Below are 20,203 nucleotides of genomic sequence, written 5' to 3' on the forward strand. Positions count from 1 at the left end.
TGTTTTTGATAACAATTATTACCGCTTATGTGCTGCAAAACACAGCTCATTATTGCATATTTTTTATGTGTATAGTATCTGTGAAAAAGAAATAGTTATACGGATCATACATAAATCATAATTTTTTTAAAAAATACAATTATCCAAAAAGTCCGCAGTTTAATTGTTATTTATTTAATTAATTATTTAATCAATTAATTTTTGTTGTTTACGAAGAGACCAAAGCTGGACTTTTAGTTGCAGCAAACTTTACAGCTCGACCAAAGGGACGGCTACATATAGCTAAGGAATATAATATACCACTCTTTAAACTTACGTATTGATCTTTCAATAAACATTAAAACACTATATGTGTAAATAATAATAATATAATGTAATAATATAATGTATATAATATGTGTATAATTTAATGTTAAAGTTATGTACCAGGTCTCATGCCTGGTTTCTGAACATCAAGCTCTATCGGTTCAATAGTTATTGGTCTATTGGTCCCATATATTTATTTATTCAATAACTTTAATAGGGTTTCCGACCTATAAAATTGTGGAACTGATAAGAATCGGACAGCTATTTTCGTCGTTAGTTGTTTGTTTCGTGAGTTCCAATGGCCTCTTGCTTGTTAGCATCCAGCCAAATCTTCATATGAGTACTTCTACGCTCTAAGGGAGAGGGCACCAGGAGCCCGTTTCCACTTAGAGATTCCACCCTCTCCACTCGACCGGCTGCGGAATTCGGTCGTCAACTTCAAATTTCCCTGAACACCGTTTCAAGAAACGTGGTTTCTTAGTGACAAAAAATGGCACCCACGAAACTGACGTGCGGTACGTTCCAAGTTGAAAACCGAACTCTTTTTGTCGTTAGTATGCCGAAAACGATTTGGCCTCTCAATAGCATAGACAATTTCCATGACTTCTTCATCAGAAGAAGGGGAAAAACTGAAACATCCATTTGATAACGAATTAACAACACAGAAAACAACAAATTACAAGAACTTTAAAAGTTAAGTGAAGCTCCGTGACTGTCTGTCATATCTCTTTAGCTTAGCCGTCAATACACGTGCGTCACTATTTGTGGATCAGATATCTGGTCGTTATTAGGTCTGTTCGCAGAAGCAATCCCTGACTGGTTTCCAAAGAATGTAGTTTAGAAAATATCACTTGGATTTTAGAATAGTTATTTTAATTTCAGAATTGTATTAAATTCTGTTTCAATATCATTTGCAGCAAAAAAGCTGCTCACCCGGAGTATTAATTTATACAGGATGAGGCAGATTTATACGGCCAAACCTATACCAAGCCAAGAGAATTAGATTTTAATCAGAAAGTTGTAATAAAGTTGTGTCCGAAAATGCGTTGTTACCGAGATACAGGGTGTTAAAGCTTCAGATTGTTTAAAGGTTTTATTACAAAACTTTATTCATTCTTGACAGATCAAGATTATTTTTTCTAAATAATATTATAATAAATGGTTTCATAATGTAATGGTTTAATTCGACGTTTGCAATCTATTCCCCAGTATCCCACCTCCCGATTGTATTACTTTCGTCCAAGAGTTGCTTTCGGGTTCCGAAACTCTCGATCCTTTCCAAGTTGAAGACCTGCTATCTTTAGTCTCCTTATTGCTTGACCAGAACTTCTTCCAATTTAGTGGTAATTATTACTCTCAGACCAAAGATTTGGCCATGGGTTCTTGCTTTTCGCCACTCCTAGCCGAAATCTTCGGCTAAATTCGAAAATTTATTGGCGTCTTACCATTCATTTCACAAAGTTCTTTTATTCAAGCGTTACGTTGATGACATCTGTTGCATATTTAAAGGCACCTCCAGTGACCTTAATGACTTTTTTAAATTCATCAATAACCTTCATGAATCACATCTAACTTTCACTATGGAATTAGAGTTTGAAATTTCCCTCCCCTTCGTTGACATACTTTGTACTAGACTTGACTTGTCTATTTACCATAAACCTACCAGTACGGATTCCATCATTCCTTTTGATTCCAACCATCCTTATAATCAAAAATAGCTGCCCTCAACTGCTTCTTCACACGCCTTTATAATATCCCAATGTCTCAATCCAACTTTAATAGAGTACTGTCCTGGATTAGAACAGTTGCAATCAACAACAAATTTCCTCATCCCTTAATCAATAAATAGCTATTTATGTAACCAGTTACGAAAAGTTCGATTTTACTGAGTTACACAATAAGACATTTTCGAAACGTGTTGCATACATAATTTTTTCTAATTTTGACCAAAAAGCTGTGAAAAACTTCTTTTAAAGTGATTTAACACAAATATTCACTCTCATAGCACCTTGTATAAACTGTGACAACGACATGTTATGATGGATATCGCCCATATGTTTCTACGGAAATGCATAAAAACAGGGAGTGATGAAATGAACTTTTCATAACTAGTTACATAAAGTGATACTTTTCGTAACTAGTTGCGAAAAGTAAAACGTTTTGTCACTCTAATCAGTTTTGAAAAGTGTCACTTTATATGCCAAAATTAGAAAAATTTATTTTAATCATTTTAAAATAGTTATTTATGTATTAAGCGCGCAAACCATGACTTTTATGCTCTGAGAATGAAGTTTCAATCATTCGAGACCATAAAAGTCACATTGTGCGCTTAATACATACAATATTTTTTCTACAAACATCGCTAAATATCTAATACAACTAAACAAACTTACTGGGTAGGTACTCAAAAACAGGATCAAAACTATACACAATTGAATACTGACATCAAACTGTTGACACTGACTTTTCCAATAATGACATGCATTGTGGCCGTTGCTCTGGACAGCAAGCGAAAAAAATTTTATCGCTTGCTAATCTTGGCAACGCGCGATAAAGTAAACTCCTCAGTAAAGGGTAACTTTTCGTTTAGATTTGGAAGCGAAAAATGCATCATTATTAAATGTTTGTAGAAAAAATATTTTATTTCATAATTCTACGAATCTAGATGGAAAATTATCGCTATGTCATCAAAAAATACCATGTCTATTACCGATTCGTAATTTCCAAAGTTCACTGATATAATTATTATGCTTTCCATGTAATTATTTTCAATAAAGTTGAGTTTTTTCGGTAATTATTATTAATGATGATCAATCCTATTTAATTAGTCACGGAGTTGTTTTTAAGAGTACTTATCAGCAGTTTCCTCTTGATTGTTGATCGACATGTGGTGTCTGAAGCACTTTTTGGTTTTACTGTGTTTTTCATTTGGTTTTGCTGCTATACGTAAGTATTTAGATATTTTGTATGTGACACAGAAAGTGAAGGACATACTTGCGTCACGGAATGTTGCTCAAATTTTCTGTAGTAAACTACGAAGCGCAATTATAGTTATTTACCTAAAAGTGCGGTTTCCCGCACGAGACTGCAGTTCAAGGGTAATTTTTCATAAAGTAGGCTACACGTAAAGTTGGTTTGAACATGAGATCATGGACAAAAAGTAAAGTAAATAGTAAAATCAAAATTTTCAGCAAGATGTAAGGCTTTGGTTCAGTCCACTAGCTCCAAGTTTACGCCTGCAAACACTCGTCTAGCTCAGAGGTTCAAAAGCGCCATCACTTAAGTCGGAATCCTTCAGATGTTTTCTGAGCCAAAGTATAAATAAAAGAAATCAACCACTTACAAAAAAACATCATATTTACATTCAACCAATGCAGCTAGAAAATTAAAATCAGTTAATTATATAGCAATAATTAACTTTTCGGAATCCTGTGATCTGACAAAATGCTAAATATCGGTAACATGTGTTTTGCTTGATCGGCCACCAAAATTAAACACTGTTACAATAAGTTAAACATAAAGCTCCCAATAGCAAAGTAAGTAGAAAATTAAATTAAGGTAACAATAAAGTTAAATTTGAATAATGCATTGATCAGTAGGTTCAAGTGAATTGCTACAAAATAACTAACACTTCTGATGGCAATTAAATTTAAACAGTTAAATTTAAATGAAAAAAAAGTAAGGGTGACTTTTGTTAGTGGGGGTTAAAGGTGTATCAAATATTGCCTGATAACTAGCAGAATCATTCCCACTCAAGACAACAGAGTCTGAAGGTTAATCGGCGCCTTGTGGAGTTACAGTGGTGAACTACTCTTCTTAGTAGGTGCACAGAGGTTACAGGTGAATCGGCTCGTCGCTGGAGTACAGAGCCTTAAAAATGTTTCAGCTCTCTCCTAAGACTCTTTGTAGAAGACAATAAAACCCTTAACTCTTGCTCAAATGGAGAGAAGCAATAGTTTTTTTCTATTGGACACGGTTTTTGAGATACGCACATAAAAATGTTTTTTTTTTTTTTAATAAAATACCCTGTATATTATTTCATTTTTAAAAAGATCCTAAAATTACCATTCTAATGATATATAACATTTGATATTTCAATTTTTTTTCTTTTTAACGATTTTTTTGTGCGTATCTCAAAAACCGTGTCTAATAGAACAAAACCATTTACACTACTGGATCCTACGCAAAAAGTTGCTGTAGAAATGTATTTTTAGAAATAAAAAATAATGCACCTGGAAGTTTTGAAGAAAAGTACATATTCTGAGAAGCACCCTAAAGTCAACACCCCTGTCAAACGGTGACAGATATTAACCACCGATTTTCGTCATCATCAGCGCAGTTCTGAAACATAGCTATATTTTTGTAAAAAAAAACAGCAATAAAAGCAGATTTCATTAATTTATTACTAAATATGATCAAACTGATAATAGAATCGAATTACCTGTCCGCATTTCAGTCGAATTGCGGTCACTAGCTTGATTAATTCAATTTCCCATACAGAATTACAGTTTACAAATTATTTTTTTTTAAAGCAAACTATATCAACGTGTGCCATCGAAATGACCCAAAACTAGGCAAATGCATAATCAACTCCATTGAAACGCTGATGCCCAAGCTGAAAAACGGAATACCGGATTTGGACGTGCCTCCCGTGGATCCGTTACCTTTGGGCCAAATCCGGCTTCGAAGTGGCCCAAATCAGGCTCGGATCGATGCGGACTTTGACAATTTACAAGTATGGGGACCCTCCTCCCTAACAATTACCCAACTGCTGTAAGTAACGAGTGTTAAACTGATGAACCAAATGATTTCATTTCACATTCTTCCAAACAGACCAAACCTATCCAAAAAACAGTTTTTGGCTAAAATCGACTTTCCTCACTTGTACTTCGAAGGCAACTACGACATGACAGTGAACGTGCTATTTATTAAGTACAAAGGAAAAGGAGTGATTGCCGGAAACTTCAGTGAGTACTGGGTGACCAGATGTTTTAGAGAATTTATCATTTTAAAGATGTTTCAGAGCGCTTTTACACTACGCTTAAACTATGGCGTTAAGTCTAAACCCGTCAAACGTCATTCCGTTGTTCTTTCACATACAATTCGACGATTTAAGTCGCTTTGGCATAAACCACCACATCAAATAATCCTACATACTTTATTAAAACTATTTGGAGATTGTAAAATGGATTTAAAAATACTGCTCACAATATGAGTTCTTCGACGGAAAACGTTTAGTACGTACCTAGTTTAGAACGCTAAAGATACGACGTTTCTGCTAGATAGTGTCAAAACGGTCTCAGACTCACTTCGGGAAGTTTAATGGTGCCCATAGGGTACCGCTGTTTGTTTTCCATGCGGTTAGCGCCCTATGCCGTCAGCACATTGTTACCAGGTCTGGGAAAAATTACTCACCTCCCTCTGGGGAATTCCAACCAGACTTGGATATTTAAAAACTTTTTATTTGCTTTGAAACCTAGGTAAATACTACTACAACGCTTCATTTAACTTATTCATTAAAGCAACATAAATATTTGCTTATATACATTTTAATATGTCGCAAACTGTCAAATACCACTCCATGAAGCTATATAATTACAAAAGTTTTTTTAAAAGCAATACAATCAGTGCAAATCATATTAACATTTATAATTATAAAGTGTTTTCCAAATTTCCACATGTATTGGAATCTCGGTAACCGTAAGTGGGCTTTACACCAAAGTAGCATGCGACCTCCTGCATCTTCCCGATTTACTTTCATAACAAAGTCGCATAGCACCAAAGCGCGTCTTCATTTATGACCAGACTTCTGTTGGGAAATAATACTAAATAGTGTTACGGTTTTCCCGTGGGTTTACACAAAGTCAATTTAACTCAACAAGAAATAAATTTATTTACACTTCAAAACACTCCGTACAATAATTAATTCAGCTACTAAAAACACTAATACAATTCCACAATTATTCTACTTTTTAAATTTCACCGCGTTCCCAAATCCTCTACTGCTCCACCGTCGAAACCGCTTCTTTTATATTCGGCAAACCACGTTCTAGAACCACCGCAAAACGCTTCGCGATTTGTGTCGAACATCGAAGATGCTTCTCGGTGTATCGCTTTCTAACGGCGGCCTACTTTAACACGCGCCCGGCCAGATATTGCGGTGCATCGGATCCATCCCGAATCGAGTGCTCGTTCAGTAAGTATCGAGCATAGTAGGCCCAAACCGTAACATTAGAATATTTTACCATGTCGTAGAAAGAATACACGTTTATTGTATCTCAACAGCTACAAGTGCTTCCTCAAACATTTCAAAATGTTTACCGGATAGAAAAGGCAGTATCCCTGAAACTCGTTGATTTTAAAAAACCGTTAATACAGATATAAGATAGAAAATTATTGAAGAGTTGTTACTGTAGAAGAAAGACTATTTCCCTTTTTTGGTTTCTAAACAAGTCAAACAATGTCTGCGCAGATAGGAACCACGTGGCAAAGCCGCAATTTATAGAACTTGCTTTATATTCGAGTAGCATGTCGCATGTTGCCACATCGCATTTTTGCCACGCTGCTCCGATATGAAACCGACCATTAATTAATACAAGTTTTAAAAGAAGTAGCATGCCTCTTGCTTTCAGGCAGCAAGTCGCACGTCGCATGTCTTTGGTGTGAAAGCCTACTAAGAGCTACAGAGACAGCAAAATGGGATGAGATTAAAAGAATTTTATTTGAAACTTATTCCCGGTTCCCAAGTTGAATTATCTTTCTCCGCTTTCCGGAAAATAGGGAAAACGCCAAGGCTGCATTTTAAACAATTGCTTACAGCTTACAGCTTATCAAAACCAAAGAGAGTTTTGAAACTTAACATTATTAGGGCACATTTTTACGTAAAACACGATGATGTACTTAAAAAAATCTATCATAGTCCCATATCCAAGCATCGTGTGTGCAAAACTTACTTTGTCCACTTGTTAGAAGGAAATATACTATTTTCTAGTCCTGTAGTGAATTCTCGCCCTTACTACAAACAAAAAGCAATTCCTCGTTAGATGGCGCTAGTAGCAGGAAAAAGAGTTTGCGTCATACGTCGCCGGACCAAAAACATGACCATATTTGGGCATAAAATCATCAGGCCACTGCGATTAGAGTGGAGGATTGGGACGCCGAGCAAGCGCGGTCCATGGAGAAGAGACTGAAGAGAGTGTCTGGTGTTGTCACTGTTGTCGGGTATTGGCGTTTCAAGATAAGAGATACTTCCTCTGGTGATCAGTTTTGAAAACAGTTTCGGGCATTCAAGCTGTCATTTCTCTGTTTGTTTACATTGATTTTGGTTAGGAATTTAGCTCCGGTTTCATAAATATGAAGTGACAGTGTCATATTATTTACAATGTTAGGTTAGGAACGTGTTGCCCGATTTTAGTTCAACTGGCGCTGCGATCTTAACTTGAAACGCCAATAGAAAAAGAAGTGCGCGTGTCCGCGTGTCGTGATAATAATCTGCACCCGGTTTTGTTTACGCGTGTTTCAATTTTATAAACACGTACGTGTTTCTAGTTTATAAACACGTACGTACATACATTCCTTTAGCTTTTATCGATTTTTTCGAAGTGTTTTTCCTTAGAACGAACAACCGTCGAGATTGACCACTCGAAATTCGGTTGAACAATCGAATAAGAGCTGACAAAGTATTACTATTTTGTCAGTAAAAAAAACCGCCTGGCATCCATGTTAGATAGGTAGATTCAATATTTTTGATCTTTGGTATTTACTTTTCATCTCTCGACTTTAGCCGCATTCGTTTTCAAGCTCCATAGAGCGAGCAGAGCGTTTTTGACGTCAGAATGACGTAATTTGACAGTTGGTCAAATAATGGTTTTGCCAAATTGCGTCATTCTGACGTCAAAAACGCTCTGCTCGCTCCATGGAGCGTGAAAACAAATGCGGCCTTTGTCTACAATGTCAGAGTTTCTGTTAATTGACCTTGACACAGAAACGTCAAATTCTCTCCCAAATCTGTCTTATTATGGCCTAGCGGTAGTAGAATCCTCTCTTCGATGCGTTACGGAGCATCGCAAAACCGTTGCGGGTGATTTCAGTCGTGATGACGTGGTTTTGACCGGTAAACGCAGCGGTTTTGACGATACTACTACAGAGATAATGGTTAATTCCTTCAGTTTATAGAATAAATAAGTAGGCAATTGTCAATGCTTAAACGGATATGGAATCACAATCTTCTCCTAATTGCGATATATCAACTTTACAATCATAGACTTCGGGACAGCATAAGTGCAAGTGCGACAACATAGTGAGATATTTATACTGTTACGTTTTGGGCCTACTATACTCGATTCGGGATGAAACCGATGCGCCGCAATATCTGGCCGGGCGCGTATTAAAGTAGGCCACAGATAGGAAGCGCCGCCTGGAAGATTCTTGAATGGTCAAGGCAACCCGCGAAGCGTTTCGCGGTCATTCTAGAACGTGGTTTGCGAATATAAAAGAAGCGGCGTCGTCGACGACAGGGAGAGTAGTAGAGGAGTAGTGTAGTAGTGAATTTGGGAACGCGGTTAAGTTTAAATAGCGGAGTAATTGTGGAATTGTAGTAGTGTTTTTAGTAGCTGTGTTAATTATTGTACGGAGTGTTTTGAAGTGTAAATAAAGTTATTAATTGTTGAGTTAAATTGACTTTGTGTGAACCCACGGGAAAATCGTAACAATTGGTGTCAGAAGTGCGATCAGACTTTAGTGCGACGTGAATTGGAACTAAACTTCGGGTTAAAGACTTGTGTTCAGAACCGGACTACAGATTTTCGGAACAGTGGTGTGTTAAATTTATTTTATGCCAATAACAAGACGTCAAAGTGCAAACATGGAGGCCCAATTTGCAGCTATGCTTAAACAAGCCAAAGAAGAACAAGAAAAGATGCGAAAACAAAACAAGGAAGAACAAGAAAGGATTCGACAACAAGAAGAAAGAATTCGACAACAAAAAGAAAGGATTCGACAACAAGAAGAAAGAATTCGACAACAAGACAAAGAAAAACAAGAAAAGATTCGAAAACGAAACAAGGAAGAACAAGAAAGGATTCGACAACAAGAAGAAAGAATTCGACAACAAGACAAAGAAGAAGACAGAGAGCGGCATGAAAAGCGTAACGTAGAAATATTGAACGTTCTAGCGGGGACCAAGACAGAAATCCAAGAGTATGTAACCCATAGTCTCAATAAAATACAGAATGATGTTCGGGAGGACATTAATAAAATTCAGAATGACGTCGAGATAAAGCTACGCGACTTAGAGCGGAAAATTGACAGCAGAGGAGTCAGCTCTACAGTGTTCACCGGAAACGGGTTCAACAAGATCAAGCCTCCCACATATGATGGTCAAACTTCATGCACAATGTACCAACTCCAATTTGAGGCCGCTGCAAATGCAAATAGATGGAGTAACGAGGAAATGGCTGTAGCACTGGTGGTGGCATTACGAGGACCTGCATTGGAGCTGTTACAGACTCTGCCTATCGCCCAACAAAGCAACTATGACGCATTAGTAGCTGCATTAGAACGACGTTATGGGGATCAGCATAGGAAAGGAGTGTACCAAACACAATTAAAGGCAAGACTGCAGAAAACTGGTGAAAATTTACAAGAGTTTGAGGCCGAAATTCGTCGCCTTGTGCATCTGGCTTACCCAGCCGTCCCGGATGAAATCCAAGAAGAACTTGTGGCACAGTATTTTGTAGATGGGATTCGAGATCTGGAGGTAAAGAAATGGCTGAAGATGTTCAAAGGGAGCAACAACAGCGAATTACTGATTCGAGCGCTGGAAATTGAAGCAGCGTGCAATGATTTAAAGCCAGAGCCTATTCAAGAGGAATCCGTTCCGATAGCCGATCATGTTGCTACATCAATAAATAAAATTGAATCAATGTTCGGCCAATTAGTGCAACAAATGGCAGCATTAGGAAATGGTCAGTCCAGATAGTTAGAACGGTCACGTCCGATCACGAGAGTGGAGTGTTATCGATGCGGACGTACGGGACACATTAGAAGGAATTGCAGACAGCGGTCTTGTTCTCCAAACCCACAGTGCCGACGAAATCAGGACATTAGAACAAATCACCGGAACTCTTCTGTTAAAAGAAACATTACATGTTATATTTGTGGACGTAAAGGACATTACCAATGGAATTGCAGACAGCAGTCTCGTTTACCGACCCCGCAGAACTGGCGTAACCAGGAGCAGGAAATGAAGAGCCCGGAAGGACATTTACCGCGATATGTAGAGGATCGTCAAGCTTTGGATAGTGACTTAAGGTACCGGAAAGGACAAATTCATAATGGTTGGAGGATTGGTCAAATCGCGATGGTGACAGATAAAGAGGCTACAAAAAGAATGAAGAGCAGCATTTCTAAGGAAGACATAATAAAAGGACAGCGCTCAGACTCTGATTTGAAAGTAATCAGAAGATGGTTGGAGAAGGATTTGAAACCGGATTGGCAACAGATTTCCAGATATGGACCAACAGTAAGGGGTTACTGGTTGCAGTGGAATTCGCTTCGACTGCGAGATGACTTAATTACTCGCAAATGGGAAAGTCCAGACGGAAAACGCTTTGTTTACCAAACAATAGTGCCCAATTCCTGCAAAGAGAATGTGCTGCGAGAACTACATGACAGTCGCGGAGGAGGACACTTTGGAGTAAACCAGACTTTGGCTAGAATAAGAGATCGATTTTACTGGATTAACTTCAGAAAGGACGTTGAGGAATGGTGTAAACGGTGTGACCAGTGTTCGTTACAGAAGGGATCCATCACAATTCGGGAACTTGAGAGAGAGAAGATGAAACCAAACAACGACCGTATGAAGATGACACTGGACCACAGACCAACTGGTGGCAATTATAAGGAAGGTGATGCTGTGTGGATGTTTCAACCCAGGAGGAGCAAAGGATTAAGTCAAAGATGGCAACGACACTGGGAGGGACCTTACAATGTGGTAAAAAGGTTAAACGACGTCGCATACAGAGTCCAACGCAGCCCCAAAGGCAAGATGAAAATTGTCCATCTGGACAGACTCAAGAAATACCAGGGACTAGATGAAGCGGATCGGGACGATCAGCTTTAAGAGGGGGGCAGTGTTACGTTTTGGGCCTACTATACTCGATTCGGGATGAAACCGATGCGCCGCAATATCTGGCCGGGCGCGTATTAAAGTAGGCCACAGATAGGAAGCGCCGCCTGGAAGATTCTTGAATGGTCAAGGCAACCCGCGAAGCGTTTCGCGGTCATTCTAGAACGTGGTTTGCGAATATAAAAGAAGCGGCGTCGTCGACGACAGGGAGAGTAGTAGAGGAGTAGTGTAGTAGTGAATTTGGGAACGCGGTTAAGTTTAAATAGCGGAGTAATTGTGGAATTGTAGTAGTGTTTTTAGTAGCTGTGTTAATTATTGTACGGAGTGTTTTGAAGTGTAAATAAAGTTATTAATTGTTGAGTTAAATTGACTTTGTGTGAACCCACGGGAAAATCGTAACAATACGTATATCGTATGACAGAATAAAGCAGGCACTAATATTCAATAATGCTTATCGGGTTATCTTCCGGTCTATGGGAATGCATAGAAAAAGTGTTGAACATATAGACCCAAGACAATTAGAATTACAGGTGCTAGTTAACATGTAAATGAATAAATAACTAAGTAATAAATATAGTAGAAGAAACCTTGTTTCTAACGCATACGGAAATAGAATCAAGTAGAAGGTCCGACTCCTTTCGAAAAAATTTGTTCGCTAACGAATGCTCTGTAAGTGTATTCATCTTGATCAATTTACCTTAAGAATGACCTTAAAACTAAGTGAACTATGTTGAATTACAAACGTCAATACAATGTTAAACCTGACCTTAAGCTAGATCTATACCATAATAACACCGAAAAACGAAAAACTTGCCATGTATTTATTTTGTGATAGCTTTAACTATTTCTCAATGACTTTAAGCTCAAAAATTCTTGCTAAAGATTAATGAATTTAAATATATGATATTTTTTACAGCTAATTACAAGGTGGACGCAATCTTAAAGTACCAACTAATTCAAAACGGTACTAAAGCCTATATTGATTTTACAAATATGAGAATATCAATAAAGCCAGGACACAGCGTTTTGAGATTAAATCGTCTAGAGCATGGCAATACCGCAATAGCAAACGGAATGCGAACAGTTTTGGACGACAACACCGACGTGATTTTAAAGGAGATTCTTCCTACTTTAGAGGAGGGTTTAAGTGTGAAATTCAGGGAAATTGGCAATACTATCGCTCACAGGTTTCCCTACGACGATTTACTTCCCGAATAAAACTCGTGACGAAATTTTGTTTAATTTGAATACTGTATAAATATATTTTGACAAAAAGCATTTTTATAGTAATTTACCTACCTCACCCAACATAACTTGTGATATGATTGGTAAAAAATTGACTACTAACATAAGGCGGATTCACGTTCACACTTGAGACTTCTCTGTTGTAAAAAGTCGTATAACACTATAACATAGATATGCGTAGAAATTATTAAAGCAACAAATGGAGTTTCTCTTGGTACGCGGAACGTCTGTCGCACAAGTCTTGAAATGTGCCAAGTAAAATTTTTTTAAACAATGAACACTGCCCTTCACTATACATATAAACATAACATTCATTTCAAAAAACAATAAAACAATTTAGGTTTAATTGCGACAGATTTCCGGCCGACGCCGCTAAATTTTTATTCATTACCACTTGTCAGTCGATTGTCAACTTCAATCAAGAGTAAAAACGTACCGATTTCTACATCAAAAGTTGAAATCGTACATACTTTTACGTCACGTAGAAGTACGCCGTATTACGAACTTCTATGTTACGCCGTCCCACGCACTACTGAAAACTGCCTCATATAACTACATGCAATTTAACTTTTTACGTGTGCGACTTTTTACGACAATGACTTTGTAAGTACGAACGTGAATCCGCCTATACCTCTGCTATTTTAAATTGAGTCATAAACGAATTGGTAGGATTTAGAAAAAGGATAATTTTAAGCTTTCTGAAACTATACAGGGTATTAAAATGTTCCGGAAAGGTCTACTGGTCTGCCACGCGATGAAGCTGCAAACCTGCGGTCCCGGACTAGTCTCAATCATTTTCCAAGCAAGATTTTGCCAAAAACCTTCTTTAAATGCCGTCTCCGTTTTGAAGGTTGGCAATCATCAGGGCTATACGTATTCGTGATACACCTGATCGGAATAGTTGATTTGAAGTGCAGTTGAACCAATTCCGCAAATTTTGCAACTAAGAATGGCGCCTTCTGCCACTTCTTTTCTGCTATTTTTCCTTGCATTATGAGCTGCAGTGAGTGGTATTTTTCTCCCCTCAGCACGTGTCCCAAACTGCAACTTCCATTTTTTTACAGTAATAATGATCTCTTTCTCCTTTCTGATTCTGCGGTAAATCCTTGAACGTGTTGTAATAAAAAACTTGAACGTGTTGGAATATAACCTAAGACTATCTCAGTTTAATTATTTTATGTTTTGTTTCTGATACTACCCCCTTAAGTAAAGAATTCAAACTTAAACGCTACCGTGATTAGTAACAAAACAGGATATTTTCGAAAAAAATCGAACGGATGAAACAAACACATTTAGCTGTGATTGCAAAATAGTGATGGATTTTTGGTCCTATTTCTCTGGTTTTACACCCAAAAGTTACCCTTAAACAGACAAACCGTTTTCCTGGGATATTTACCTAAAAATTTACGGAATATATGTACAACGAAGTTAGTATTACATCTGCGAGATGGGTTTTTGGTTTAGCAGTGTCAGTTAATTTATTGTTCCTTATGGCCGGCTTATACCTCCAAATTAACAATTAAACTAAATTTTCATTCAAATTAATTTTCTTGAAGTATTTTCCTGTATTTTTTTTTGGCCGTTGCTATTGACATCGGCCGTAATAGTATATTACATACTCAGGTGGAAAGTGGTGCCGAAACGAAGTCGAGGTGAACTTTGTCTCGAGACAGAAATTAAACTTTTCACCGTGGTTTATATACTATTTTATTTTTAACCATTTATCAGAATCTTATCAAACTTTTAATAATTTATTCAGTTGAAGTATTGATCGCTAATAGTCTCTAACAATAAGATAGTATAGGTACGAGTAGTTACGACTTCAACTATAATAAACGACTGGTGATTTGTTTACAATCTTGACAACGTCATTATTGTGCTATTGCGTCTTTAATATTTTGAGCTGAAACGTTTCTTAGAGCGCTTTTAACATGCGGATTTCTGAAAACGCCGATGTTACTCGTATTTGTTACCACCTTAGCTGCGAGCTGTTGCAGAAGTCGCGTAAAAAAGTCTCTTAACTGTAAAAGTAAGCCCACCTATGATCAAAAGCATATTGACATTCAACTGGGTGGAAAGTAAAAGCAGGTAATTTTCATCTTTCCACCTGGTTTACACATAAGTAATAACGTTATTACATACGTGGTTGAAAATAAAAGTACATTTCATGGCCGCTAAACAGTACGTGAAGTGAGTACTTCACGTCCGTTTGAACAAATTTTCAACGTATTAACATCATATTTGTACTAATCATAGATATGAATTACGCTACTAAAGAAAAAATAATAACGTTATAATAAGTTAGTTTGTGGCCGATCTTAAAACTGTGCGCTCTTCTTACATAAAGAGAAGAACTTTGCATAAAGAGGGTCATTACGTAACGGAAAACTATGCGTAATTGGCTATTTACACTGAGGTCGTAGGTAAAGTTAATTTAAGTTCTATTCGTCGGCAATTAAATAATCTTTCTTTAACGAGTCTTCAGGAGTTTCTTTCACACGGGTAGTGTGGTAGACCCAAAATCTATGTCATTTATTTTAGCACATCTTGAAAAGTATAAGTAATAAGTTTGAATTAAATTAAATTTACTTAATTTTTTTAATTTGGAGGTAAAACACAACACTTACTATACATATGTATAACGGTAACTACCATGCTAACAAATTGTTGAAAAATTAAGTGTACCTATTGACAGTGGGTATTATAATTTTTTCTAATTTTGGCATATAAAGTGACACTTTTCAAAACTGATTAGAGTGACAAAACGTTTTACTTTATGTAACTAGTTACATAAAGTATCACTTTACTCCCTCATCACTCCCTGTTTTTTATGCATTTCCGTAGAAACATATGGGCGACATCCATCATAACATGTCGTTGTCACTGTTTATACAAGGTGCTATGAAAGTGAATATTTGTGTTAAATCACTTTAAAAGATGGTTTTTACCTGGTTTTTAGATGGTTAAAATTATGTACGCAACACGTTTCGAAAATGTCTTATTGTGTAACTCATTCAAAGTGTAGGACCAAACATTCATTCGTTACACAAAATCGATCTTTTCGTAACTGGTTACATAAATAGCTATTTTACAGTGTGAAGGAAAGTATAGTTTCTGTAGAGAAAATTAGCATATTTTGTATCTTTTTACAAACATTTGTATAACAACTTAAAATATATGATCTAAAACCTTAGAGAAATATTTATTTTTGTTGACAACTTGCTATTAAAGTATGCTTTTGAAAAAGTAGAAACTTAGGGGCACTCGGGAAATTATCCGAAAAACGAACAAATTTAACAATAAAAACATTTTAAAACGGAAAACTTATTAAGGTTGCCAATTGGAAAAAAACAGTGAAGTTTTAAATTTAACTTGTCACCATCCTGTCACTGACTTTCAAATTAATGACAGCTTACTGACAGCAATTGTTAGAGTAATACCTGGTTACACTTTTTTAAAGCGCCAAAACCTTGCAGTGGGTCCTAAATTAGGGGTTTGTTATATAGGAGTTTCACATATAGTAGTATAATTTACGTTAAATTAAATTTGGTTTATTTAGTATAAACCGGGTATTATCTTTCTAAAAAACTCCATAACTACACCATTTACACATGTAGTTTAGAAAATATCACTTGGATTTTAAAAATATAAGTTGGATTTCAGAATCTATAACTTGTTTTTCATTATCGTAAATTTGGTTTTAGAAAACGTAAGTTGTATTTCAGATTCGTCACTTGTATTTCAGAAAAGGTTACTTGTATTTTAGAATGCGTTATTTCAATTTCAGATTTTTTTGTGTTTCTATGTGGTTATTAGTTTATTGTTTTTTTATAATATCACTTTAAGCAAAAAAACCCGCCCATCGGGTGTATTAATTTATATAAAATTTACAGGGTGTCCCATAACTATATGACAATCTCTCGGGGGCATGCAGGGGAGGTCAAAATAATTTTCATATAATTTTTTTTAAGTCACTCTTAAGGGAAATATTGAGCCCCAAAGAACTGCCTTCCAATTAACGTTTTTGGCCGTAACTTTTGAAACAATTTGTATATTGTAATCATTATTGGGTTTAATGTTTTATCGAAAGAGACCTTCTATTTGACATGAAAACCAAGTATCTCGTCTTCAAAGATAGATAGATAGATAGATATTTATTTTTTGTTCAGCTCAGTACAAACTAGGTACTAAAAACCCTTGCAAAGGGTGTGGAACAATGTCAAAAGAAGACAACCAAAAAAAACAAACAAACAAAAGAGTACATGATTAAAGTCTACAAACTACTGTGGCTAACGACCACAAAGACAATGATGTAATTTACACTTGCTCTAAAGAAATAGACTTAACGCTATCAAAAAATTCCTTAAGGCTATAAAACGCTTTTTCAGCTAAATAAAGCTTTAGCCATCTTCTTAATTTACCTCTTGGGAGTGTTCTCACCCTTGCGGGGAACGAATTGTAGATTTTCTTGCACGAGTACGCAACGTTTTGTTGCAGATAGGTGAGGTTATACCTAGTCTGAATTAACAGGTTATGGTTTCTTGTTGGGTACTCGTGCACCGCAGTTGAGTCAGCAAAAAGATCCGAATTATCAATAATAAACATAAAACAATGATAAATGTACATGCTTGTGACAGTAAGTAACTTATACTCAACAAAACACTCCCTACATGAGTCCCGCCAATTCATGTTAAACATGGAACGTATAAATTTTTTTTGAAGTTTAAATATTCTGTCTATATTACTAGAGTTACCCCAGAATATCAAACCGTACTGTAGCCTAGAACCGACAAATGCATGATATGCTGACAGTGCAGCCAAGCAACCAACCTCCCGGGCAATCACCCTTAGTGCAAAGCAGTATCGCGACAACCCCCCAGCCAAACACTCAATGTGGACTGACCAATCCAACCTCTCATCTATATTTACTCCCAAAAAATTAATGCTGTTGAACTCTGTTACCGAATATCAAAAATTGGGTTTTGGACACAGTCAAGAGAAGCTTATTACATGCAAAATACTGCTGAAGCTGGTCAATCGCCAGGACAGCTCTGGACGAGAGAGACCCCAGGGATATATCATTCAAAACCCAAGTGGTATCATCAGCATATAGTATTGTGTGTTCCCAGTGACCTCCGAGAGCTCATTGGTATATAAAATATATAAAAGTGGGCCCAGTACAGAACCCTGCGGCACCCCTCTGTTGACTAATACTGTATCGGACAGAACTGTTACACCCTGATTACTCGTTTCAGCTACCTGTTGAGTCCTGCCAGTGATATATGATCTTATTAAGTCGTTCGCTCTTCCCCTAATGCCATACATGTTCAGCTTTGTCAGCATCACTTCATGGTCAACACCATCAAAAGCCTTAGACAAATCCAAACACATTGCTGAAGTATATTTCTTTTCATTTAAGGAAAGCAAGACAGTTGTCAGTGTTTGATAGATAGCTCTTATGGTGGACTTACCTTTCCTAAAGCCGTTTTGCTTATCTGATATCACAGAATGTGCATCCAAGAAACTTACAAGTCTAGAAGATAATGCCTTCTCAAAAACCTTTCCAACATTGGAAAGTAGAGAAATTGGCCTATAATTATTTGCATTATTCCTCTCACCCTTCTTATAAACAGCCTTAATGTTGGCATTTTTGAGTTTTTCAGGAAAGCAGCCCGAAGTAAAAGCAAGTATACAGGGTGTCCGGAAAATACGTGTACAACGTTTGACGACAGACTCCTGACGTCAAAATATGTCGATCTAAGCCGACTTAGTTATATCCAAAATTGTCTCGTTTAGCCGGTAGAGGGCGTCAAAAATTTGTAAAAATATTGGTTTTTTACTAAATTACGTGAAAACCTGCTAATGGATTTTAATGAATTTTAGTATGTAGACTAATACTATAAAATGACGTTTTCTAGTAGTATAGTCACCGGCTGTAAATAAGTGGAAGTGTTATAAAAGTGATATAATACGTCAACATTTCTCCTCATTTTTTATATGAACGGCGTTATGACAACCCAGATATTTTTGTCGAGTGACCGGAAGTATTTTGAAGCTATTTTACCTCTTTAATATTTCCCGGTGGATGAGCTGTTTCGCCAGAAAAAAAAAATTTACAATTACCTGCATACATCAAAGTAGGTATAATAAAGTTGAAATTATTTATTGTAAGAAACTAAGTAAACCAAAAACATTACTTAAGCAAATGTGTAAAATGACCGCCATCTTGCTGAATACACTTATCAATACTCTTTAAGAAATGAAATTGTACCCAATATTTTTACAAATTTTTGACGCCCTCTACCGGCTAAACGAGACAATTTTGGATATAACTAAGTCGGCTTAGATCGACATATTTTGACGTCAGGAGTCTGTCGTCAAACGTTGTACACGTATTTTCCGGACACCCTGTATAATGGCAGCGAGCGGTTCAGATATTACATCCGCCACTTCCTTAAGCACTTTTATAGGTATTTTGTCATCACCCACAGAACTAGTATTTACAAAAGGCAGGAACTAACTGGACCTAAGACACAATTTGCTTAAACTTTGACAGCTGTCATTATTTTCAGCTGCAAACGCCATTAATGGATACTCTTGACATTTTTATCGATTATTTCCTTCCTATCAATTTTGACCAATCGCTATCAAGAATTAGTATAACAAATGTAAATTTTAAGTGGAAAAATCAGTTGTCAGCTGTCAGCAGTTTTTCCGGAAAAAAAAATCGAAAAAATTGCACACTCCTCACAACATAAAGAATAGTGTTACCCTTTCTAGCTTGAAAGTTATTGTTCTTATTAATTATTGTTCTTATTGTTTTAATTAAAATAAAATGTTTATTTAACTCAGGAAATAATCTTACCAAATATCCCTCGTGCATCTAATTTTTCCTGTGAAAAATTGGAATACTCGTTTCTAAGTAGTTTGTTTTAACAAATAGCATGAGCGAGAGTGGTTTTAAAAATCATCCGAGTCGAAGACGAGGATTTAAAACTCGGTTTTCCGAATTTTTCCGGAAAAATTAAATGCACTAGGGATATTACCGCCGAAAAATTGTACTCCTTTATTTCGATAAAATAAACGGTTTTCGAGATAAATCGATTTTTATTCAACTGCTTAAACCACAATGTTATTAAAAATATTCGTTAAACTATTTACTTTTTTTACTTATTTACTTTTTTTTTATTTACTTTTTTTGCTCAACTTTAATTTTCCAAATATCAAATGACCATGTCTAAAATCCAACTGCTCTTTTCTATAATAGAAATGACTAATCTGAAATACAAATTGCAATTTCGAAAATCAAAAAATCAAAGTTATTATTCTAAAATTGAAAGTACCTTTTTTGAAATAAAAGTGATATTTTTTAAATCCATCTTATGGTTTCTAAAATTCCACTGACGCTTTCTAAACTACATGGGTAAATGGTGTAGAAATGCCGCGTACAGCCGGAGAGTTACTAGCCGATTATGATTTTCTTAAATATCATGGTCAAAAACAGAAAATAAGATCGACTCCAAT

General features: G+C 36.4%; 1 protein-coding gene and 1 long non-coding RNA gene across 2 annotated transcripts; both read left to right on the forward strand.

Annotated features, from left to right (window-relative positions):
* Positions 1 to 3,095: 3,095 nt before the first annotated feature.
* LOC145730278 (protein takeout-like) lies at positions 3,096 to 12,710 on the forward strand. The gene is made up of 4 exons (XM_081981403.1): positions 3,096 to 3,252; positions 4,839 to 5,079; positions 5,140 to 5,273; positions 12,351 to 12,710. Exons 1-4 carry the CDS (start codon positions 3,192 to 3,194, stop codon positions 12,650 to 12,652), a joined length of 738 nt encoding a protein of 245 aa, XP_081837529.1. The 5' UTR covers positions 3,096 to 3,191; the 3' UTR covers positions 12,653 to 12,710.
* On the forward strand, positions 3,263 to 4,396 carry LOC145730279 (uncharacterized). Its single transcript, XR_014178582.1, has 2 exons — positions 3,263 to 3,404; positions 3,498 to 4,396. It is a non-coding gene; the product is annotated as an uncharacterized LOC145730279 (long non-coding RNA).
* Positions 12,711 to 20,203: the final 7,493 nt, after the last annotated feature.

This window comes from Ips typographus, linkage group LG6 (assembly GCF_016097725.1).
Source record: "Ips typographus isolate SLU linkage group LG6, UJ_Ityp_2.0, whole genome shotgun sequence".
NCBI classification, from domain to species: Eukaryota; Metazoa; Arthropoda; class Insecta; order Coleoptera; family Curculionidae; genus Ips; species Ips typographus.

Bases quoted from the DNA above. Each gene is read 5' to 3' on its own strand.
- LOC145730278 (XM_081981403.1), top strand. From the start codon at position 3,192: ATGTGGTGTCTGAAGCACTTTTTGGTTTTACTGTGTTTTTCATTTGGT. The intron at 3,253-4,838 runs GTAAGTATTTAG...TTTTTTTTAAAG, and splicing joins ATTTGGTTTTGCTGCTATAC to CAAACTATATCAACGTGTGC. The intron at 5,274-12,350 runs GTGAGTACTGGG...TATTTTTTACAG, and splicing joins AGTGATTGCCGGAAACTTCA to CTAATTACAAGGTGGACGCA.